At 41.3% G+C, this 25,738-nt stretch overlaps 1 protein-coding gene across 2 annotated transcripts in view; it reads left to right on the top strand.

The window, feature by feature from the left end:
• CROCC2 (ciliary rootlet coiled-coil, rootletin family member 2) overlaps positions 1-25,457 on the top strand; it is a 105,779-nt gene extending 80,322 nt beyond the window's left edge. For both annotated transcript variants that reach the window (XM_075201797.1, XM_075201799.1), the window contains exons 20-36: positions 6,954-7,123; positions 7,515-7,694; positions 7,932-8,066; positions 8,281-8,424; positions 10,976-11,214; positions 12,139-12,298; positions 12,610-12,777; positions 13,099-13,450; positions 14,266-14,432; positions 16,608-16,728; positions 19,900-20,063; positions 20,726-21,166; positions 21,265-21,414; positions 21,909-22,088; positions 22,237-22,368; positions 23,139-23,318; positions 23,854-25,457. In XM_075201797.1, coding sequence (XP_075057898.1) covers positions 6,954-7,123; positions 7,515-7,694; positions 7,932-8,066; positions 8,281-8,424; positions 10,976-11,214; positions 12,139-12,298; positions 12,610-12,777; positions 13,099-13,450; positions 14,266-14,432; positions 16,608-16,728; positions 19,900-20,063; positions 20,726-21,166; positions 21,265-21,414; positions 21,909-22,088; positions 22,237-22,368; positions 23,139-23,318; positions 23,854-23,925 — 3,155 coding nt within the window. In that variant the 3' untranslated portion in view covers positions 23,926-25,457. The remainder of the gene's footprint in view (positions 1-6,953; positions 7,124-7,514; positions 7,695-7,931; positions 8,067-8,280; positions 8,425-10,975; positions 11,215-12,138; positions 12,299-12,609; positions 12,778-13,098; positions 13,451-14,265; positions 14,433-16,607; positions 16,729-19,899; positions 20,064-20,725; positions 21,167-21,264; positions 21,415-21,908; positions 22,089-22,236; positions 22,369-23,138; positions 23,319-23,853) is intronic.
• The last annotated feature ends 281 nt before the right edge of the window (positions 25,458-25,738 follow it).

Here is a 25,738-nt window from a genome sequence, read left to right as displayed (position 1 = left end):
GACCCCCAGTCCTGGGCTTTTAGTTTACCGTCTGCCAGCCCTTCGCTTCTCTCCGTGGATGCATTCTTTGACGCGCTGGGTCTTCTCTACGATGATCCAGATCGAGTGGCTTCAGCTGAGGCTCATTTTAGGGCCCTGAAACAGGGCCGACGCTCTGCTGAAGAATTCTGTGCCGAGTTCAGATGTTGGTCTACCGACAGTGAATGGAACGACCCTGCGATTCGCAGCCAACTTCGGTTAGGTCTGTCGGAACAGATCAAGGATGCATTGGTACAATACCCTCCGCCAACATCATTGGAGGACCTGATACAACTCTCCATCAAAATTGATAGGCGGATCAGAGAGAGGAAAGCGGAGAAAGAGACACCGTCTGGTCTACCGTCTGTATTTACTTCGGTACCATTGGACCCAGAAGAACCGATGCAATTGGGGGCTTACCGCCTCTCTGCAGAAGAAAAAGCCAGAAGACGTACGCGAGGCTTGTGTCTTTACTGTGGCACCAAAGGACACTTTTCTTTCTCTTGTCCTAACAAGCCGGGAAAAGATCTGGCCTAGGAGATAAGGAGGAGATTCATCTAGGTCTACAATTCATCTCCTCAAAAAATGCATTGTTGGTTCCCGCACACATCACTTATGGTGCCTATTCTGCAGACACCTCAGCTTTCATTGATAGTGGTGCCGCTGGGAATTTTTTAGACATAGGCTTTGCTAAATCCTCAGGGATTCCTTTTCGGAATACCAGTACAGTTATTACTGTATGTGGGTTAGATGGAGAATCTCTCCCAGGTGGCAAGGTTGTGTATGAAACGCCACCATTACATTGAACAGTGGGAACCCTCCATTCAGAAACCCTTATTTTCTACTTGATTCACTGTCCATCTGTACCAGTGATACTAGGGCATCCCTGGCTGCGACTTCATAATCCTGTAATCTATTGGGCACAAGGGGAGATTACTCAGTGGAGGCCTGAGAAGGCCTTCATGTTCTCAGTCTTGTCTGAATTTACCCCTCCGGATGTTGCAGTCCACGTCTGCAGTCCACAGTATCATGAATTCCGGGATGTCTTCACTAAGAAAGCAGCGGACGCTTTGTCTCCTCACCGGGATTTCGATTGTGCCATTGACCTGATTCCTTGCACTAGGTTACCGAAAGGGAGGCTGTACTCACTCTCAGGCCCTGAAACTAAAGCCATGCAACAATACGTTGAAGAGAACTTGCAGAAAGGCTTTATTAGGCCTTCAAAATCACCCGTGGGAGCTGGCTGCTTCTTTGTCTCTAAAAAGGATGGTGGGCTACGTCTGTGCATTGACTTTAGGGGCCTCAACAAGATCACTATTAAAAATACCTACCCCCTTCCTCTCATCTCAGTTTTGTTCGACCAACTCAGAGGTGCGACCATCTTCACCAAGATTGACCTACGCGGGGCTTATAACCTCATCCACATTAGAGAAGGAGATGAGTGGAAAACGGCTTTCAATACTCAATCCGGTCACTATGAATATTTAGTTATGCCGTTCGGTCTCTGTAATGCACCAGCGGTCTTCCAAGAGCTCATTAATGAAATTCTCAGGGAATTCCTCAATCAGCTTGTGGTTGTGTATTTAGACGACATACTGATATATTCCCATTCATTGTCTCAGCATCGTCTTCATGTTCAGCAAGTGCTCCATAAGTTACGGGACCACCACTTGTTTGCCAAACTTGAAAAATGTGAGTTTGAAGTTCAAAATGTATCATTTCTGGGATATATTATATCCGCTTCCGGTTTTTCTGTGGACCCAAGTAAAGTCCAAGCTATTCTGGATTGGGTGCAGCTCGTTAATCTAAAAGCAGTACAAAGATTCTTGGGCTTTGCAAACTACTACCGAAGGTTCATCCATGGTTTTTCCGATTTGGTGGCTCCCATTGTTGCTCTCACCAGAAAAGGGGCAGATCTTGGTAATTGGTCCTCTGAAGCGATTAACTCCTCTTCCAGGCTCTCAAAAAGGCATTTATTTCCGCCCCTGTCTTAAGACGACCCAATCCTGAGCTGCCTTTCGTTCTGGAAGTTGATGCCTCTGATATTGGTGCAGGCGCTGTTCTCTCTCAAAAAGATCCTGATAATCACCGACTATTTGCTTGCGCTTTCTTCTCCCGCAAATTCTCTTCTGCAGAGGCCAACTATGATGTTGGTAATCGGGAACTTTTAGCCATTAAGTGGGCCTTCGAGGAATGGCGTCATTGTTTGGAAGGAGCCATTCATGTCATCTCAGTCATTACAGACCATAAGAACCTGCAATATATTGAATCAGCAAAATGATTAAATCCGAGGCAGGCCCGTTGGTCATTGTTTTTTACTCGTTTTCAGTTCATTATTAGCTATAGGCCAAGATCAAAGAACATAAAGGCTGATGCCCTATCTAGAAGTTTTTCATCTCATCATGCACCAGTTCACAGATCACTGCCGATTGTACCATCTTCGATTATCCATGCTGGTCTAGCCCAGGACTTGGGTGCAACTCTTCGCAGATTCGAAAAACTGGCTCCCTCTGAGACACCTGCAAACCGTTTATTTGTACCAGTTCATCTCCGAAAGGCAGTCCTCACTGAGGCCCATGATCATAAAACTGCTGGACATCCCGGTATCTTCAAAACCACAGAGAATCACGCTTCGTTTGATGGCCCACCATGTCTGCAGACGTTCGAGATTTTGTTATCTCCTGTGAAATCTGTGCTAAAAACAAAACCCCTAGGAACTGGCCCTCGGGTCAGCTTATGCCATTATCACTTCCTACCAGGCCTTGGACACATTTGTCTATGGATTTTATTGTGGAACTCCCTTCTTCTGCAGGCCACAATACTATCTGGGTAGTGGTTGACCGCTTCAGCAAAATGGCCCATTTCATACCTCTAACCGGACTTCCTAGTGCACAGACCTTGGCATCACTTTTTATTCAGCATGTGTTTCAACTGTATGGGTTACCATTGGATATTGTTTCAGACCGCGGCTCTCAATTTATTGCTCAATTCTGGAGATCCTTCTGTGCACTGCTGGGAACAAACATCAGCCTTTCCTCAGCATACCATCCACAATCCAACGGACAAACTGAAAGGGTTAATCAATCCTTAGAACAATTTCTACGTTTATACACTTCCGAATTCCACAATAACTGGTCAACGCTCTTACCATGGGCGGAATTTGCATATAACAATTCTTGCCATTCCTCTACCTGTACCTCCTAGTTCTATTGCAACTTTGGTTACCACCCCAGATCCAACTCTCTGGCTTTGCTCAATCCTTCTGGGCTCCCTGGTATACACTCCACGGCTTCCAGTCTAAAAAACATCTGGAAGAAGGTTCACTCTGCCTTAAAACGAGCCTCATTCAACTCCAAGAAATTTGCGGATCATCACCGTAGGAGATGCTCGTTCAAAGTGGGTCAGAGGGTGTGGCTTTTCACCTGGAATATCGGGCTTAGGCAACCGTGTAAAAAGCTTGGGCCAAGATTTATTGGTCCTTTCTTGATTATCAAGCAAGTAAATCCTGTGGCTTTTAGGTTGAGACTTCCACGTTCTTTGAAAATTCCAAATACCTTTCATTGTTCCCTGCTTAAACCTGTAATTTTTTCTGTTAAATTCAGGTGAGTCCACCCTCGGAGGCCTCATTCGGTTAATGTGGAAGGGCACCAAGAATTTTTGATTCAGAAAATACTGGATTCTAAAAAAGTTCAGGGGCAAATACATTTTCTGATCCAATGGAAAGACCGTGGTGTGGAGGAACGTGCCTGGATTCCACAACACCGTCTTCATGCTGATGGACTTATTAAAAAATTCTTTAAACAGTTTCCTAAAAAACTTGGATGTCGGGGTCCTTTGACCCCTCCTCAGGGGGGATACTGTTAGGAGCCGCGGCAGCGCTTCTGGTCCCGCCGAGCGTCCCGGTCATCATGGAGACGGCCGGGACGTCATTTCCTGCTACTCAGCCCCGGCCGTTGCCTTGACGCCGAGTGTAAGAAGCGCTGCACCCCGGAAAGTGCTATGGAAACACTCTTAAAAGAAAGAGTTGTAGAATATCTCAAATCCAGTAACTTACAGGATCCCAATCAGCATGGATTTACTGGGGGGAGATCATGTCAATCAAATCATATTGACTTTTTTGACTGGGTGACTAAAGTAATAGATCAAGGGGGGGTGTAGATATAGCTTATCTAGATTTTAGTACGTTTTTTTACACTATCCCACATCGCAGACTGTTAAATATACTTGAAAGCTTGGGATTGGATTTAAAAATGGTGGAATGGATAAAATCTTGGTTACAGGATAGAAAACTGAGAGTTATAATTGCTATTTCTTCATTTCAACTCTTTGCCATAAAAGATGGTTGAATAATGTTAGGAGCCGCGGCGGCCGCGGGCACTGCCGTGACTCACTTCCGGTCCCGGTCGTCATGGAGATGGCTGGGACGTCATTTCCTGTTACTCGGGCCTGGCCATTGTCAAGGCAACGGCCGGACGCCGAGTGTAAGAAGCGCTGCGCCCCGGCAAGTGCTGAAGCCGGGCGCATGCGCTAATGGTCTGCCTGTGTGCTAATTAATCTAGCCTTCTCTGTTTGGCCCCTCACTCTGGCAATCATCACAGGGGTAAGCCTTGATTGGCCCTTGTTACTATTTAAGGCAGGGAGGGCTTAGCCTCCCTGCCGGTTATAGCGTTCAGTTGCCTGTCAGCTAGCCTGCTCCTGTATCGTGTTGGTGACAACCTGTGGATTGACTTCTTGTGTATGACCCCTGCCTGGACTTTGACTCTGCCTGCTTGCCAGTGACCCTTGACCTTTCAGCCTGTAACTTGGATCTCGCTACCGTGCCTGTGACCCCGACTTTTGGCGTGTTTTCTGACTATTCTTCTCTGCAAGTGACCCCTGACCTTGGCTAGTTTACCGGATTCTCTGTCTGCCATTACTCTTCATTTCTGGGTTCTCCGCAGCCAGTACCCATCTCACGACCCTCCGTTTGTCTGCAGCCAAGTCTGTCCCCACCACTAGGGGCAATAGTGAAAACCAGACCTTCGGAGCAGACTCCGGGTTTTGTGGTATTGGCTGCTGGAGTTCCTAACAAATAATAAGTATAAATGACAGGACAAGCAAATACCTTTACTTGACATAAGTTATTTTATCATTAGTAACATTACATTCATAGTATATATATATATATATGTTTATATATATATATATATATATATATATATATATATATATATATATATATTGTAGCAAAGAGGTCTATTTTCCACATCTCTTCTGTGTAGGGACAGGTGAGGTCCTGGGGAGTCTGCTGATACAGGCTGCAGGAAGGGTTAAGCTCTTACAGACCAAATAACTATGTTTAATACACACATGTGGAGAATAGGGTCTACTGGTGTAATTAGACCAAAGGGAGGAGCTGTGTGTATTTAGGCCTGTCTTTTCATTTGTAAGGTGTGACTGATGCTGAACAAGTCGGCCAGCAGCTAGAATGCTGGACTGTGTTAGTTAGCATTAGGGTCACAAGGAGGTGTATGCAACTTGATGTTGTTTACTGGTGTCATCCTTATGAAAGTATGCTGTTTATTGTGAAGGAACAATAAAAGTCCTGCTTTCAGCAAGAAGTTGTCTGTGACTGATGTCCGTGTGCGCACCACCCAAAGGTATCCGTGTCACAATATGTAAACCTTACCTTTCTCTAAATATGTATCATTAGAACAAGGAAAGCACTATCATGGGATATAGTCTCTGCCTCTAGGAGCTAGCTCCTCCTCCATGGGACAGACACATAGGCATGAATTATAGCTTATTGGTTTTAGCTTAGGACATACACTAGGTCTACATTTTTATTGTTTAAAGTGTTTCTCCTGATAAAAGGAATTATTGCAACCCCAAACCCATTTATGACACCTTCCTTCATATTAGTAAATTATTTTTTTAATTCTACTTATCTAAATGGTGATCCAGTACTTACTGAGCAGTGTGCAAGGATGGCAAGGTAGGCAAGTATAAATAAAACATAATTCAATATACATAGTTATGTGGGGCCTTAGATGAGTGTAAGTGTCTGTGAGTGTAAGTTCTGTAAGTCTCCAGAATCCAAGACTTCTCCCGAGCTGCCCCCCTGCACTGGAATGACCTCCCTCACTCCATCCGTTTCGCTCCTAATCTGTGCTCCTTCAAACGAGCACTCAAAACTCACCTGTTCCTGAAAGCCTACCAACCATCCACTTAACCCCTCATCCACTCTGCTTGTTCTCCCCTCTCTCCCCTGGTCCCTTTTTCTCCCTTGCATCACTGCCTCCCTTTCGTGCCTGTTTTGTCCACCCTCCCTTAGGATGTCAGCTCGCATGAGCAGAGCCCCTCTCCCCTCCTGTCTCCATACCTACTCTTCTGCTCCGCCCTCACTCCATATGTCTGCCCGGACTTTCTGAAGCATTGGTACTTTGTGTTTATTGTTCTGTAATGTTTCACCCTGTATGGTCTACTGTTTGTACTATGTAAGGCGCTGTGGAAACCTTGTGGCGCCTAACAAATAAATGATAATAATAATAATAATAGGGGATGGGCAGTATTTTAAACTACAGAACCACATTAAGAGTTGGTCTTAACTACTTTCAGTATGCTATACTTTGCATGTTGTGTTGTCTGGGATTGTTTTTGAGAAGTCGCAAAGGTGCCTGTAGGTAAAATGAGGATTCATGTACTTGCCATTACCTCTTGTTATTATGTTGTATGCAGGAGTCTCTTCAGACTTTTGATGATTGTTTTCTGGCTTACCTTTAGTTCAGTCGCTGCCACTTTATCTGTTTTGCTAAAATCCTTTGTTTTGATACCAAACTAAATAATAATGGTTACATGATGTGAATAGGTAGCACAGGCGTTGTGATATCATGTATATACTGTATGTAATATTGTATGTCCTATGTTAAATATCCTGGTATGATCTTTCATGGTAGCGGACGGTCAGCACCAGGCCCTGGTATCTGAGGAAGCCATGGCTGAGCTGCGGCAGCAGAAGGTCAAGCTGGAGATGCAACTGGCACAGACAGAGCAGACGGCACATCTGTCTCTCAGTAACCAGGCCCAACAGCACCAAGACACTGTGGAGCGGATGAAGAAAGAGAAGGTTTGTGTCTGTTTACATGTGTGTTTTATTTGAGTAAAGGTACACTATAAGTATGAATCACTGTGGAAATGCAAGAAAGATCCCATCAAGGCTGATGACTGTGTAGTCCTACAGGAGCTTCCATTCTCCCCCCCATAAGTAATTCTCATCTCATTAGCTCCAACTCTAATGCTGTCCAGCTTCCTTATCTGAAGCTGGGAATTCAGTTTATTCCAGACTTTTGCAATATTGTGATCTCAACATTTTCCCATGTGCAACTGGACAATTTCCAGCTGAAGGTGAGCACCACATTAACACGAATCCTCTCAAGAAACTACCACAGGTTCTTCCCCATCCATATATTGTCAATGCTGTGAGCTTTAGTGATTCACCCTCTACCGTTTACTCACAGGAGTCCCTGCTTCAGGCCATGATCGCGGAGAAGCAGGAGGCAGTTCAGCGTATGGAAAATGAGAAAGGGGAGCTTCTCTCTGAATGTGAGAATATAAAGCAGATACTGAGTGCAGAGATCGGGCGTTTACAGGAAGAGAAGGAAGAGAGTCTGTTGGCGGTAGAGAGTGAGAAGCAAAAGGTAATGGCATTAACTTAGTTCATGGATACATCGTAATAATACCACCTCTGTCTGTAGTGGGTTATGAGAGGAGGTTTGCTTGCTGTTTTGGAACAGCTAGTTGATACTAGCTTGATATAAAACTGTATGACCAATCATAATTTAAAGATTTTTTTGTTACATATTTGGAAATCACGGTCTGTCTTTCATCATCTGGGATATATGTGTGTGATTGAGGCTTAAAATCTTCTTGTTCAGGCACTTTTACAGAAGGAAACAGAGAAAAATTCTCTGAGTGAACGTCTGATTCAGACCCAGAGGGAGCTATCTGACACCAAACTGGAGGCTGAGAGGTTTAGACGGGAAGTTCAGATGAAGCAAGACCAGGACAAGGTCAGTCATGCTCTATACTTATAGATATGTTCCATAGAGCTTATGATTGTTCATGTAATATGTTGTTGTATTTGTGATTACAGCAGCTAAGTCCGTTGTATTATGAAAATGACATAATCATGAATTGTAATGGCTATCTTGGCACACAGTTATTGCGGAATGTGAAGGATATCAGAAAGCTGTAATACTTATTACATTTCTTTTTACCGAGCAGACACTGCTAGATGCAGTCTCCTCAGACCTGAAGTCTCTGCAGGCCGAGTTTGAGAATACTGTCTCAGCTCACTCTAGAGAGAACAAGAGTCTCTGTGAGCGCGTCAAACAACTGAGTCAAGACAGGGAGAGCCTGACCAAAGAGGTAAGACAAGCAAATACAAAGGCATGACACAGTAGGAAAGAAAGCACTGCTCATAGGAACTGTCAGCAGTGGTGAGTAGCAAGTTGTTTTATAAGGTCTTAGGAGAAGCCCACATAATAGCTTTTCAGGGTTGATACATATGGTGGTGACTCAGTTCAAAGTCCAGGTTAACCTATCACTGGCTAGTCATGCTGGTGAGAAGTCATCACCGTCTAGTCACATACTAACCTGCTACATAGGCTGTGTGTGTCACTAGGACTGAAGGTGGGACGTTACTCTGCCAGGAGAGCTGCAGGTGGCTCCCTGTTGCAGACCACTGACTTACAATGTACAAGAAGAAAAAAATAAATGGAGAGGATGTGCTTACTTTTCAAGTTCATATGTGAACAGTGTAATGACATACATTAAAACCTAGGAATTGCAATGTTCATTTTACACTGCCAATAACACAAATGTGCTAAACTTCATAGCAATCTGTCTAGTATTTGCTCTAGTCTAGTACAAGAGGGTCTTAATCCTTAGTTTAAATGTATAATTTTGATTCCTTTTAATTAAGCTTCTACAAATTAAGCTTTATTTTTAATAAACATGAACATTAGATAATTGAGGATTTGTACAAAATAACAATTCTTTTACTATTATCTACGTGTTTACATGCTTAAAGGGGTTGTCTACTTTTGGACAGTGCCGGCTATTTAAGAACCTTCAGTACATTCACTGGGTGGCCTGGAACGCCCTGCTTTACCGGTTGCACACGCAAGTCATGTGTGGTGACTGACACTAGTAGAGATTGCTGTCAGCACTGACAGACCCAACTGGTTATCACTGCCCAAGGGGGGGGGGGGGGGGGGTAGGTGTAGTAAATGCAACTTCTGATTACATTCTGTTCACTTAGGAGCTACATATACTATATACATTTACTATATACTGTACATACTGAACTGGAGTCTGCCTATGTGTAACTCTCAGTACTGCTAGCTATGTAATGTACTGGCTGACTGTGCGTGTGCTGGGAGTATGTGGATCATAACAGTCAAATCCTGGTGCAGGCTACTTAGATTGGACGATTTCCCTAAATAGCGGAGGTTGTCCAAAGGTGCACAATCCTTTATACTCTGTATGGACCTGATTTACAGTTGAACATAACGATTCTCTGTTTGCATTTGCACACTTGTGTTTCCACATAATGGACCTGATTCAAGTCCGAACACAACTTGAATACAAACTGTATTTTAAGAAGGAGCACAGTACTTTAGCAGAGTTCCGACCATATTCAAATCCAAGCGTATCTCAAGATAAGTTTTGATTTGAATCTGGGTGTAAGTACACTCTGCCTATACGGTCCTCGTCATATGTAGACACACACAATAGACTGCAGTATATGCACATGCATAAGTACAAAAAAAGGTCACATTTGAACAGATAAAAAATTGTAATATAAAATTTAAGAACAACTCTTAACAGTATAATAATTTATAAAAATATTTATTTAAATTTTTTACATTAAATACATAAATAAAGATGATTGCAATGCGTACTGTGCATACAGTGCATTTTTTATGGTCTGTCTTACTTGCATACATGTTGTGTGGTAGCTAGTGGCACGCATACATGCAGTTTTTTAATCAAAAACTATGCTGTGTCAGTCATCATTATCAGTCGGCATTTACACCTACCCTGTAGTGTGTGCAAATGATACAGCTGAAACCAAGTGTACTTATGAGAAATCTAGGACTTAAATCGTCCGCATCTGTGTCTGACCGCCCTTACTGTACATGGCCTATATTCATCCGCCGCTTCCCTCCCCATTCCATCTCTTGTAGACGTAGGCAGTCGCAAGTTTTATTTGCGCTAAGACATGAATTGCATGCAATTTCGCTTATTGGCATAAGGTCCATTTTTTAGCATGCACAGAGCTATTTCATGCAAGATATGCTACGCAAATGGACTTACATCCAAACATGAATCAGGCTCAATTTATCTGTAACCTTGAATCTAACATATAAATGCATCTGGAACAAAGATGCCTTAATCACTAACATCATTTATGTAGGTGTGTAATAATAATCAGTCTAACTCAAAATAAGATGAATCTCAAAGTAGCGTGCTTAAATTGTGCCTACATGCCCTTACTGTACTGCACTTGCATGTTAACGCCCTTGGTCCACCTCTCCAAGAGCATGGTACCACAAGAGCAAGTTATCTGCGACTCGCATGTGCAGAGCATCATTTCTGCAACACAATGCATCTTAAGCACATCTACACCTATGTGCAACTCTAACTCTCTGTGCATGCACCAGCTGAAAGTATCATCCTTAAAAAGCAAATTATTAGCACTGCTGACTTGGGTAAAGATTGTAACAAATGGATTAGTGAAGTGTGGTAATAAACTCGTGGCTCTCTACAGAATAGAGCTTAGTGCCTATAGGAAACTGAACTATATTCTTAATATGGTAATATGTAAAAAAGACAATAATGATTATTTTGTGTATGCTTCATGCTGAACAAATGCTGCAGGCCCCAAGTTAGCTAAGGTGTCTATGCCATGCAGGTGGAGGAGCTGAGAACTCAGGTGCGTTTAGCAGAGGATACCAGAGATGGGTTGCGCAGGGACATAATTGAAGTTCAGCGTCTGCTGCGAGAGATGGAAGAGACCTGTGAGTTGCAGAGGAAGGAGGCTCTAGAGTTGCGCAGAGAACTTGGAGATCTAACTCGTGAAAGAGAAACTCTGCATAAGTCCAATACTGAACTGAGAACATCCATCAAGAAAACAGAGACAGAGAGGAGCAGGTGAATTTTAGTTTAAAGACATCAATCATGTGCTTGTTTTCTGTCTTCGTTTTATGTGTAATCCAGTCTTGTATAAACTATAGCCATGTATATGGAAAGGAAAACGGTACAATTGCTCCCTTGAGCCAGACTTTACTAAGATTACCCATTTAAATAATATATCATAAGACAGTTTGTTACCTTATGTTAAAGAGGATCTCCTCTAACATATCCCCAAATGAGAAAGGGATTTGCAGATCACTGTTATTGTTTTTTCTTGCTATGAAAAATTTGTATATAATCAAGTCAGCTACTCTGAAACTAAGGGTTAAATATACTGAACAGTGTGAAAGGTGATACATTTCTCCTAGTTACTTGCCATGGTCTGTGGTTACAAATAGGGAAGTAAGGAAAGTATTTCTTACAGCTTACTTGATATAAGCCGCCCGAATTTTACTGCAGACAGGTAGATTTGTTAAAAATAACTTTACTATGTAAAGCAGCAGAAGTGATTAGAGTAATTTGATCCTTTCATTAATGGGGAGGTGGCAGCATAAAATATAAGGCATGGAATTCACATGATATATAGTTGTACATTATGACAAATAATAGATTTAAATAGCAGATTTAATTATAGTAGATGAACCCACCTCAGCACACACAATACTGTGTCAGTAAGATCAGGCTGTTAAATATCAGACTAAGGAAATCCCCATTATTCTTGTTCTCACAGGAAACCTATAACAGTTCATTACTAGAATTGGTATACGGGGTACTGAATAAAGCAGATTGTGTCAAGATTGGAGCTATATATAAAGAGGATTTGCTGTTCTGGGAGAGAATTAAGTAGATAAAATAGACTGAATATGTTGGCGAATAGATGCACATGTGCAGTAATAATAATTACAATTATGTAATCTGTAATGATCGCCATCATTCCTCCAGCTTGCAGATGGCAATAGAGGAGAAACAACAGCGCATGGCAGTACTGCAGGAGGCAAAATCATGCGTGGAGCGGGAAGTAGCACAACTGAGATCCAACCTGCGCGAGGTGGAGCGTTCACACATGGAGGCCCGCAGACAGCTACAGGAGCTGCGCAAACAGGTGGCGCGTTTAATGCCTTTACCAAAGCAATCTGCCTTACATTATCTATACTATGATGTCTGCTCATTCTATTATGCAAATATGCCGTAATCAGCATTATATTTTCTACTTCTATCTGTTTTATCACTTTGTGCCAAATATACCGTCTTCCATAGTGTCATGTTTTTCAGCTAAAGATGTTGTTACGATACTTAGTTTGTTGGTGGGTGAAACATAATAATGACTTTACATAGTGCAGATATAATACTAAACACTGCAAGAAGAGACCATGCGCTTTGTCATTCACTCACCTACTCTACACATTTACCCAGGTAAAAACGCTAGGTGGAGAGAGCAGTCAGAAGGAACAAGAGGTGGCTGAGCTACAAGCGCGTATTCAGCAGGAAGAGCAGAAAGAGCAGCAGAGTCGCAGAGAATCCATGGAGCTGAGACAGCGTGTAACGGAGAGCGAGGCGGAGAGGGAGGCCGCCCGCAGAGAGGTTGGGGTCACCCTGAGAAACGTTGTACCAACGTACAGTCATATATTATATAGTCTTGTCATACATTTTTGGCACAAGAGGAACTTGTTATTTTTTGTGTTTTCCTTGCCTTTACAGAGTTTATATGCATTTGATTTTTTTATTGATCATTGTACAGAATAGTACTAGCTGGATGTAACTGTCAGAAAGTAGTTGTGTGTAGACCACAGGTCCACTTTAATTGAACATAATTTGTTATGATTATTTGAATGGTAAATAGTACAAATAACAGAGGTGTCTATATAGGAGGACGGCTGCTAATTTACTTCTGGCATCTCTTAGATCTCGTCTCTGCAGCAGCGCCTCTCAGCAATAGAGTCTTCTTCTCGCCAGCGGGAGAGAGATTTCGAGCAGAGACTTGGCGAGAACCGTGCAGGAGAGCTGCGGCTGCAGGAGGGGTGCAAGACATTGCAGGATCAGCTACAAAGGGCAAACAGCGAGGCTACAGATCTCAGACTTCATCTTGGAGCATGTGAGACTCGAGTGAGAGCACTTGAAGCTGAGCTGAGCAAGGTCCAAGCAGCACGCAGGGAGGCAGAGACCCAACTAAACAGCCTGTACTCAGCATTAAGGTGTACTCTGGGCATCAGGGGCCGCAGTCCCTCACCTCTTAGAACTCTCTCCCCCAGTAAAGGTGAGATCCTTAGCACAGAACTTGGCAAATGAAGCGCAGAATAACCATAATGTCAGATGTTGTCGGTGAATGTGAGTACAGATAAAGAATATTGACATATTTTATGCATTAAGCCTACCTTGTAAATACTGCAACCAGACAAACCAACCAGGGACATGTACTTGGGTTGTCAGCTGTGCTATAAGCTTATTGGTTCTGCTGCTTTTGATATTTGTGAATGTTTTAAGAACTGCTTGTCTGTTTTGGGCAGTAATAGACCTGTTGTAAAACTGCAAGGTGCAAACGTTAAGTTTGGTGAATATGACTTTGGTTCATTTGAAAAAAGATAAAGCTCTCCAATGACCTTCTTTATTCAGATACATTAAACATGGAACAAACTCAAACTTTTTCAGCACAATGGACATATTTAGGTTGGGTGGAAATATCATCCTCTGTAATATCATGGTTAGAAATGCAAGTTATCACAACACAACACAGATACAGTGGTACAGCGTAATCTAATATTCAGATACAGTCGCCTATATTGTATTATAATACAGAAGTGATGTTAATATTTGTAGACATTCCTGTAAATAATATATCTGTAAACAGTGGGTTTTTATGTAATCGCTTCAGCGATTACATTGGGTAAATGTGTGTATTGTGAGGAATAATGCTGTCATTTATTATTGATATTTGAAGCTACCTGTTTTGTATGGTGACGGCAACCCTCACTGACTTCCAATATCTATATAATTTACAGCAGTATCCCATCTATGTATTATCCAGTCCGAACATGTATAACACTGCTTTCCTAATGCTATACATATCTGTAGGCCTTGATGGCTCAGTTAACACTCTGTTGGATGGACGAAGGACTCCATGCTCTCGAGGAGGGTCTCCTGATCGCGGTCGGTCTCCTTACCCAGAGCTTGAACCTGAGGCTGTGAAAGTGGCTCTAACGGATCTTGTACAGGAACTGAGGGAAGCGCAGAGGGAGAGGGTGAGGATCTTTTAAATTGTCACTGTTAACACACAGCAATTGGCTTTCCTGATGAACATCAGTAAGTGAGAATTGTCAGGAACTTAGCTTGTAGTACATATTGTGCCAGAAATATTTTTTTTAACTATTGCAGTTAACAAGTAATAGAACTATATTACTGGGTGCTCTCATTGCTCACTGTGGCTTAAAGAGCAGAGACAAAGAGATATCAGACATATTGTGCTACTATTAGAATAAGGCTATGCTTTGCATATGTCTTAAGAGTAAATGACTCCTTTTATTCAAGGCTTCGAAAACACTGTAACTCCATGTCAGGGAGACCCGCCTCTGCCGGGTCCCTGATCTAATAACTTATCAAATATTCAAACAGTCAAACAATATATTACCTCTCTTTTGTCAGGAAACCACTCCTGGCCACCTTTACCTGTCACCAACCGCATTCTGCGCACTCGTGACTTGGAAGTTTACTGTAAGGGGAGCACACAGGATTCCAGTCTCAGTCTCAACTATCTCTTAGATTTAACTGGTCCCTTTCCCAGCACAGACACACACTTCCACACCTCTCCGCAACTGCCACCAGCTACCTATAAAGCCCAGAGCAAATCTATGACTTCATTACCCAATTACACACACTCTGCACTCTGATAACTAAAAGAGTTAACACTGCCCACACTAGTATTTAAAGGGTTAACACAGCTCAACAATCAACCTTTTCTAAACATACAGTAAATTCATTTAGAGCAATAAGGACAATACTTATTACATTTTTAGATTTAATATACAAAAAAGTACAATGCTTACATGTAATAAAAAAATAATAATAAAAGATGACAAAATATACAGCAAATAGGTGAAATAAAAGGAGAAAGTTCAGAGTATTAACTTACATACGAGTTGTATAATCTGCGCCAAGGAAAATTGGCTTGGAAGATGGCGAGCTTATCAATGTTGATTGATTTCTCAAAAGTCTGACAATATCTTGTAAGTGGTTGCATCTTTTTAAAGACACCTTTCCCCGTCTCCAGTGGTCAGTCTCCAGAGGAGACCTGTGACACATTTTGCAACCACAATTTACATCCTCCCTTTTTTATATCCAATGATAAAAATGTAACATATCTTTCTGGCGGAGTGTCACACAGATCCAATTTTATTATTAATAAATCTAATACACATTTACCAATTTATTGATACCAAACAGGCATAGGTCCTGTGTATTAGATCAGCTGATACAAATTTCCTCTCGTTCTCTGCATGACAGACAGCTTTATTTGATGTGTGGACTGCCCTTCACCATACTATTTATGAATATGTGGTTCATCATTAATCATATTGATTGTAAGTGGAATTTTGGAATAGAATTATGTTTGCCTATATAAAATATAACCAGCCATCATGTGGTCTCCTTTTGTAAGACAACATGCTGAGTGGTTCATAAAAGTCTCTCCAGATGCCAAAAGACACTCCTATGCCAGGGTATAGCTAACCCCAGGGGGTCTTTGAAGCAGACATAGGTGGTAATGTTATATTGTAACACAGAACAGTTTTTCTGCCTCACATTTTACACATGAAATTATATCATTAACCCTTTGAGAGCAGGGCTTCGCTTTGAAGTCATCTGTTTTTAACTTACAGAGAAAATCAAATTATAAATTGATTCATTTGATATACAGTATTTACAATGCAGTCCCATATGATTATGCTTTATTCACTAGTTAAGTTATTTATTAATCCTTACAACACTAATTCCTCCCTTTTCATTACACTCCATATATAGATAATGACAGCGGTTTTAGAGGAAGGGTCCCTATCATTCTGTTAGTCAGGGGGAGGACAAGTTTACATCAAAAGTCCCCTGAAGACTGGATACAATTTAGGAGAATTTGTACAAATGGGACACAAGATGTCTTGGTTGCATTGTTGTTTGCATTATCAAAGTTACAGGATCTAAAACAAGAACAGTCTTATAACTTAAAGGCCATAAAGGTAGCAAGATATGGGGACACAGTAAATTGTGTCTTCTCTATACAACCTTTTGTGTTTTTGTTTTTGCACATTTTCAAATAGCTAGCACGGTAGCACATTTTCAATTAGCTAGCACGGTAGCACACTGCACGCGCTGCATTATTAAACAGAACTGGTAAGATTTAATCTTTGAATATCTTCTCCCTTTGCCAGGATGAGGCCGGCATTCAGATTGTGTCTCTTCGCAGACAGCTGGTTGATGACACAGAGCAGTGTGAGAGATTGCAGAGCCAGCTGCAGAAACTGCAGAGACAGCTAATAGAATTCCAGGAAGGTATCTCTTTTCTACAAGCCTTCTAACACTATAAACATGGGTGACTACACTGCTGGAACTGGGCATTATCCCTACCAAATATAACCACACAAATGCTATACTAGAATTACTTAATTTCCATTGCCAGATCTTGCCTTTCATTAGGAAACACTGCTTTCCTAGTGTCTACTTTGTAAAAATTGTCATATTTTTGTTTGGTTGACACAGTGGTATCCGTCTTCTGTTTGGTAGATTTTAGTCATCTTTTAATCGTTGTGTTCACCAATGTGTGGTGTGGTCACAGCAGAAGCATCATTGATGTTTATGCAGAATGGATGATCAGTATACACATGGATTTAAGAAAATGCAGGGTTGATAAATAATGCAGAATGCACAATGTTTGCCATTAGAATTGACACTAGCCTGTACCATCTAAAGGTGTCCATACACACACATATCCAGCCACTGAACCAGAGAAGGGGTATGGATGCATGTCTATGGATGTATGTCTAAGTTGCCTACACCTGTGTGGCATGATCCAGGCATTTGGGAGCAGAGGTCATATTTGACCCAAACACACTGTGGTCAACCCTCTATTAAATCTAAAACAACGTGATTGTCTGACTTTCCATTTGTAAAATAAAATTGTGAAGTTTTCAGTCCATTAACCTAAGAAAGTACTTTCTCTATACTATAGTATAGATTTATGAACAACTTCCAACACTAAAAAGTTCACAGCCCAAGGCTGTGTTTTAAAAGGGTGCGACCCTACAGCCTTAACAAGGAGATGTGAAGGGAGGGAACGTTTATCCTATTTTCTATGCGAGAAACTTCACAGGCTGTAACATAATGGGATGGATTATCACATAAATGTGAAACATCACTTTTTGTTCTTTAAAATTCAACCTCACTAATGAACTGTGTGAAATGAAAGACACGATGACAGATTATACATTTCATGCTCACACAAGGATAACAACAAATTGATGTCTGCATGCTACACCCTGCCTGTCTGTCTGTAAAACCCACACTGTGTCACACAAGGCGTTTGTAAGGGCAAATCTTCACTGCTGTTAATTTAATTAAACAGACATAAACTTCCCAATATGCTTTAATCCCCATGATACTCAATTTCTGATGGTCAACAGTAAATTATATTTAAAAACAAAAATAATTAAAAAAAAATTAAAATGTTTATTTACAACAATGTTCCAGCAAAATCCTAAAGGTTATTAACTACTGCCTTAAGATGTGGTGAGAACATTTATGAAAACCAATGAAAATGAAAAAGAAGGTGTCTCCCGTACATAGCAACCACTCAAATGTTTGCTTTCATTTTCTAGTCTGTACTAGAAACATAACAGTTAAAAACAGATTATTTGCACCAGTTGTTTTATGTTTAGGCTATGTTTATTTAAAATAGTTATAGCTAAACTTCCATCTAGCTACCTCTCTGTGGATGCAGGAATTGCTCACACAGACTGGCAATTCTTTAAGATATAATAATGCATGTTCAGGCTGAGCTGACTGACATGTAGAAACTGAAACTTTTACAACATACAATAGACATTTAGGAGTAGATTTACTAAACTGGGGGTTTGAAAAAGTGGAGATGTTGCCTATAGCAACCAATCAGATTCTAGTTATCATTTACTTAGTACATGCTACAAAATGACAGCTAAAATGCTATAGGCAACATCTCCACTTTTTAAACAGTGTAGTAAATATACCCCCAAGTCTTAATATGCTAATATTACACCCAGTAGTCAAAGTGGAATTTAGAAGTGGTGGTATGGAAAATGTAAGTGAATGGATTCTGATAGTGTTACAATGAAGGCAGTAAGAGAAGTAGCAGTATGGCATACCATCGTATATACTCACACTTCAAGCACTGATTACACCACATAACAGTGTGGCCTAGATTAAAGGGTTTCTTCAGCCAACATACATTTTATATTTTTATTAGAACTTTGAGGATACCTGGTTTTTAGCATTTTTTCTAGCGCCATTGTTACTGCTCATATTAAGCTAGTGCCGGCTTTCATACATTTTCATCAGTGTACACGTACTCATCTCCTTCAGTGCTTACAAAGCACAAGCCTTTATCATGTGCTATACAACTCTTCATATATACAGGGAGAGTTGCATTAAATTTGATTAAACTCATAGTACTCTATGCCAAAGGCAGAGGTACAGAGCCTGATGCAGAGTTCAACATATGCCAGTATGTGGTGTAAATTGCGCAAATTTGCACTGCACATGCTCACAAAGAGGACAGCAGCAGACTTGTGCATACCTGGCACTAGCGCCGTCTTACAACTGGAGAGGCAGAGCGATGGGAGGAAGGTGTTGTTACACACATTCTGCTTATGCCAGACATGCAGAAACATCCATATACACCTTTAGTAGGCATGTCATTGCACCTGTTACAGGGCAGGTGCAAATACACGCTGATGATGATGACTTGGGTAAACCAGGCGCATATACTTCCAATGTGGATGCATCTCGAGAACACACAAATACAAAATTTACACTCTTTTTGGGGCTAACTCTGTGTCAGGCCCACAGAGACCACAAGTGAAGGGAATTGAGGGAATTAGGGGGTCACTCAAGTGTAGTAAAACAAGTTCAGTTTTTTTGTTTCAAAAACTTGTTAAATGTTTGGGTAGTGGGGATGGGGTTCTGATGACTTGTATTGTAAATGTATTGCCTTGTACCTGTCCTCCTGCAACTTATACTGAATACATAGCTTTATCACTCCAACTCTTTCTTTGCTTTTCAATCATGTACTTACAGTATATAGTTTGACCCAGTTGTTTCATTTTGTTGCCCCTGGATAGAAAGCAGCCCTGCTGTGCTTTTTGCACTGGATATGATTATATCCAGAAACCGGTTTGGGATTTATCCAAATGCAACAAAAATAATCAAAACGATTTGATGATATAAACACAGTGGCTAAAAAATCCAGAAGGAAGCCAAAAGTATGAAATAATGTATTTCATACAGGTTTCAGGATGGTATGTACACGTTAATTAAATGAAGTAGTTTTGGAATCCCCTTTAAAGCTCTTTTACACAGATGTTTAGCCAAAGGAAGATGTAATAGGGATTGTTAATCCCTATGCTCTTATGTGTGTACTCACCATGCACTAAAAATGCATATTACAAAGATTGCTATATATTGTTTTAAAAGGACAACAGAAGTCAGAGGAGCGGCTGGGTACATCGCACACAGAGATGCGTCTGCTGCAGGACAACCTGCGTCACATTGAGATGGAGCGTCAAGCTGCAGGAGAGCGAGCATTAAAGCTGGAGCACAGTCTGCGTGTCCTCGAGGATGAGAAGAGGGACTTACAGGTACAAAGGGAGATAATAGAACATGGTGGTATTACAAAGGTAGTGCAGAATGTTATAGTGTTACATATTGCACATCTCAGTTCTAACAACTGTAGTTTTGTTCTTATATAGCATTAGTACTATCTCATGCTTTTGATGCTAACAAGATTTGTGATAACACTACTTATGTTACTGCCCACTCTTGTTGGTAAGTGCACTCCATGAATAGCAATTTGCTGTCACTGAAGAGAGCGTCTAGATGTAGAATACCAATGACTGTGCATAGCATTAGAAAGTATGTGTGAGTGTAGAAACACCTTTTCCATTAGGTGCTTCATGCACTACAAATCTGTTGGTGTGGGGAGATTGATTTACTCACTTCTTTAAAACTTTGGTACTCGAAAACCTCTTCAGTGATAGCATGGATAAGTGATGAGGATAAGGTACAGTGGGCGTCCAGAGGAGTAACATCCAATAAATCGCAAGGTCACCTACAAGGGACGTCTTATCCCAAAGTGGACAACTTCTATAAGCAGTTTAGTACAAAGTATAATAGTAATGGTAATTATTCACATGGCTATACCCCAGTATCAGAGCTACTGCTGCCACATCAAATGGTGATGGAGGTTTGGAGAGTCATTTTGTATTTATTCTGTATGCTCATAACCCATTGACTATTGCAGGAAAGGCTGTGCCGGTCTCGTAGTGGCGAAAGTCGTCATGAGCTTGAATGTAAGGGCCTGAGAGAGGTGCTTGAGGCCTCAGAGAACCGCGGCACTGACCTGGAGCTGCGCCGCCGCTCTCTGGAGGGCGAGCTGGAGCGGACACGACTCTGTCTTGCAGAAAGAGAGGCAGAAGTCCAAGCTCTGCAGGAAAGAGCACACGATTTGCAGGAGCACCTGAGAAGGAGTGAAGACAGAGAGGTAACTCTGCAGCGGGAGGTGCAGCAGCTGAGCATGGCACTGTCTAGGGCACAGGATGGCGAGCGACAGCTGCAGGAGAAGTCACAGGGGCTGTCACAGGCACTTGGAGAGGCAGCATCTGGCAGAGGGAACTTGCAGGATGATGTGAGCAGACTACAAGGAGCTCTGACAGCAGCTGAGCAAGACAGACGGGTGTTACAGGTCTGCCACCACGCACAACACACCCAAACGGAGCGTGTTTGAAAACATAATGGTTTCTATTGTATTTGATGACCCCGAATTGTTTTATACCTCCCCAGGAGCGCCTGGATGCAATTCGACAGTCATTGAGTGACAGCAAAAGACAGAACCTGCGTCTCTCACAGACGGTACAGGAGCAGCAACAACAGCTGGGAGAGATGCAGCTGACATGCAGGGAATATCAGGCAAGATCAGAGGAGCTGCAGCAGGTGAGTCAGTAATGCAGCACACAAAGGTGGCTGTTCATGATAAAAGTAGCCTGACAATTACAACTAACAATAGTTTTATTGCAGCAAAAAAATGCATTTTTGAAATTGGTCTTTATTTACTATCACAAATTAAAAAATGCATGAATCCAACTGTGCAATAAACTCTTTTCCTTTCAAATTGGTACTAGGCCGTTGTCGTTTCTCTTGAAGTTTTAGAAATCCAATGACAGGTTTGGTGGGCTTTATAGCAAGTTCTGAATGAAGCCTTTTTTCTGTTGTGAAATAATAATAACTAATTTTTTTGCTGTAATTAACATATTATTAGTTTTCAGATTTGTGATAAAACACAACAAAGATTTTTCCATTCTGTTGTCTCAGACCCTAATTTTTATTTTCAGATTTAGAGTGTTTGCCTGGTGGTATATCTGAATACAGTATATATCTAGTTCTAACATTCTCTGACTTATACTGAGGTCTCACTGCATTTCTTCCAGGCTCTGCTCAAGCAGCAGCAGAGGGAGAAGGAACAGGGCATTGCGCTGCTTGAGCTACAAGATCGAGTCAAGATGTTGCAAGGGGAAAAGACGCAGGTTGAGATTGACAGACAGGACATTCAGCGCTCAGCTGCTCTTCTAGAGAAAGGGAACAGCAAATTGAAAGCTGCTCTGGAAAAGGTCAGTGTGAAAGGGAGTGATATACATTTCAGAGAGAGGTGATGTGATAGTGTGCCTTACCTTGCTTGAAATCATAATATGGGAGAGGCAGACATACATTAAGGCTGATTTACAATCCGAGTGGCTCACTCTGCTCTGTCATATAAAGGTGAAACGTGAGCAGCTGCGAGTGGATGGGGACGCACAACGTCTCAGCCTAGAGAAGGAGCAGCTCAACCAGTTGGTGGTTTCGCTGAAGAAAGATCTGACAGAGGCACAAAGACAGAATGAATACCTGGAGGTAAATTGTCACTGTCACCCACTGTTTTATTCCTCCGTCTGGGTGTGTGTATTAGCATTTATCTTCTAAACAGGGCGGAGCTGACATTAAGGGGGAATTCAATCGACCGCATTACTGTTAAAAGTAACGCAACCTGCGCGTAATTACCATTATTACGGTAGTTCTAACGCCGGCTTTTTGCTTGCAGCTCCCTGAGCTGCGAGCTGAAACAACTGTAATAACGGTAATATTTTTAGCGCAGCGCTACTTCGGGGGGAATTGATTGTCACATTATTATAAAAATAACATTAAGATATTTGTGTCAGAATAAACAAATCGTTTTCCTTTATCAGTCGTTTTGAGGTTGTCTTCATCATCAAAACTACAAACCAACTTTACAAACCCGCAGGTTGCCTTAGAAATGTCCTTACCAGCTTCACTAAGAAACTCTCACTGATCATTGACATACATGCAGCTTACCTTGCAGTTACTTCTATTATCCTAATGTAGTCACCATAATGACAGTTATCAGAGTCTGTTCCATGATTCTATGATAGTTTGAGTACTTATCCCCCTGGTTACTGATTTACCTACGCTGCCTCCCCCCCTCCCCCATTACCACCATTGTCATAAGTTTTTGACCTGTTATTTTGTTCTCATAATCGTCTGTGAGATAGTTGTCAATAAAAATGCATGCAATAAAAAGTAATAATAATATTGTTCTCTAGCCACAGGATCAGCTAGTTAGGTGATAAGCATTCAGTGTATTGACATGCACTATTGTTGTACAGTCACAGATAACTGAGCTGGAGCGAGCTCACTCTCAGCGGCTGATGGAAGTGAGTGTGAGACATCGGCAGGAGCTGGACACTGATAGTGAGAGACTGCGCATTGCTCAGCAACAGGCAGAGAGCACACTGGAGACTAGAGAGAGAGCGCACAGGCAGAGGATCAAAGTACTGGAGGAGCAGGTAACTGCTGGATACTGAGTACAGATTGTATTTGTGTGTGTGTGAATGCAGACCCTCATAGGTGACCTGCGTACATTTCTATTACTGGTATCTCAGTCAGGTATGATGCATTGATTGTAATGTTTATTTCTAGCTCTGTGTCTTTCCATCCATTAATATATTCATATAATATATTACATATTAACTGCCCCCGTTTCTAAAAGCCAAGCAGCAAAAAAAGAACAATAAAAAGAAAAAAAAAATGCTCATAAAACCATAATCTGTGCAAGTTCCTGGACAGTGATGCCCTAGGCAAGTATCTAGTTCCTTGTATGGTCAATACATTCTTCCCAACAGTCCCCTTCATGGAACAGTCCCATTTTGATAGCGAAAATGGGGTGTAACCTCTTTTTAGAGGTGTGATGTGGTGTTTTATGGTGTAGTTTGGGTGGATCGGGTCAATCCCTGTCATTATTACCAGTAATACTCCAGTTTGATGCTACATATATAGTTTCTCATTTAGCCCACAACAAGACAATTGCGTTCTCTCTCACAGGTGGACACACTACAGGAACAGCTGGATCAGGAGGTGAAACGTAGACAACAGACCCTGCGTCCTGCTCATTAATCTATTCCTAGCCTGGAAAATAGGAAGAGTCCTCAGATCTTGACGCCGGACCTACCTCCTTAAACTACCTGTAGCTATAAACCTGGGAGTCGTATGGGACGTAAAGAGCTCACACGTTGACCTGAATGTCTTTATTTAGCATAAATTATTTGTTATATGAACATAAATACGTTATTTGTTAAATTCCATTTTGGGGTCACTGGGATACTTAAGCCTAGATCAGTTATAGGGAGATCAAAATTTCATTTCTTTATCTCCTGTCATAAAGCATGTTTTACTGTGACTATGGTCATAAATAAATCACATGGGGTTTTCTCTTATGTGGCAGATTAAACATCACATGAAAGAAAGAAAGAATGATTTATAGCAAGGGATAAAAATACAATCTCTTTTCATTGATGTACTCCTTTGATTCAGCGGAAGTTTCACTGCAATAACCCTGGAAACTTTACTGCAGATAACTCTTGTTGGTTACAGATCACACTCTGAAGTTCACAAAATACCACCAACCCAGATGAAGACCTGTACTAGATAACATTGTCACAAGCCCATAACCACGAAAATTATTATCACAATTATTGTCCATGTGTGGGGTTTTTTCAGCATCAGTGTGTGCAAAGCAATTCAAAGGCTAAATAAAAAAAATCCCCTGCCCCTTATTTGACACAGGAGAGGGACAGTGGCTAAGAGACTCAGTGAGTGTTTTAATCTCTCCCTCATTGGTGCTCAGTCTCACCCCCCCCCCCCTCTCCTACTGGCCTGTAATGTATGTTAGTTCTACTCATTGGCCTACTACACTAACATAGAACAGGGGTGTAGCAGTTGAGAAGTGATTGTCATTAGAATGCTAGACAGGCTGATTAGCATGTAAAACTGCCTAATTAGTATGTTAATATTAGCATCCTCAATTACCAGAGCCCCTCCAGATGCCATCTGTTTCAGAAGTGCTTCTCTGGTGGTCACTCACGAACCACACCACAACTCTATAGGATTAAACATAGACATAGGGGACTGAAAATTATTACAGTAAGTGAAATTAGAGACTTTTAGGCAGGTATGGGAGAGATATATTTATTAATTTATACAAATAACAGGAGACAAGTTATCATCTGTTTCACTTCTTAGATGCCAACATGCTTGTAGAAGCTATATATTGGGTACACACAAGATATGGCACAGGTAGGAGCTACATGATAGGGACAGAGTGACGTATACATCACAGTGTAGTACAGCTACAGTACCAAAATAGTAGTCCAGTGCTTAACCAGACATTTTGGAGTAATATATGGGGATTTAGAAATGGGAACAAATTGTGTCCTATTAGTTACGAATAAACTCCCTTTATTACTATGCATCAGTAATTAAACAATAGAACCTTGTTATTAGATTTGATACATGTAATATTAAACATGAAAAAGTCTAGCAAGAGCGCAAAAGTTTATCTACAGGTTTATTTTTAAAAATGTATTTTCATTTATATAACTTTATCTATAAACATTTTTATATGAATAAATGATTGTTTTCATACTAGACCACCTTGTTGCTTCAGTTTTTGTATTTTGAAAGTACATCTTAATCTGGCCACACACACTGCGATGTCTACAGTGATATCGGGCGATTGGGCCTCTACCGCAGTGTATGTACTTAAAAATCGAGCCAAATAATAATCCGGTATAAATTTATTGAATCATCTGGCATGTTGGTAAATACAGTTGTAGGATGACGGCAATCTGCCTGTGTGTGTGTCATCTTCCGATCACAACCCAATGTTCGCCGAAAGAAATCTAGCTAGAACTGGAAAGTCAGCAATGTG

This window comes from Mixophyes fleayi, chromosome 3 (genome assembly GCF_038048845.1).
Source record: "Mixophyes fleayi isolate aMixFle1 chromosome 3, aMixFle1.hap1, whole genome shotgun sequence".
Taxonomy (NCBI): domain Eukaryota; kingdom Metazoa; phylum Chordata; class Amphibia; order Anura; family Limnodynastidae; genus Mixophyes; species Mixophyes fleayi.
The sequence above is the reverse complement of the archived record's forward strand: the minus strand, read 5'-3'. Positions and strand labels throughout refer to the sequence as shown.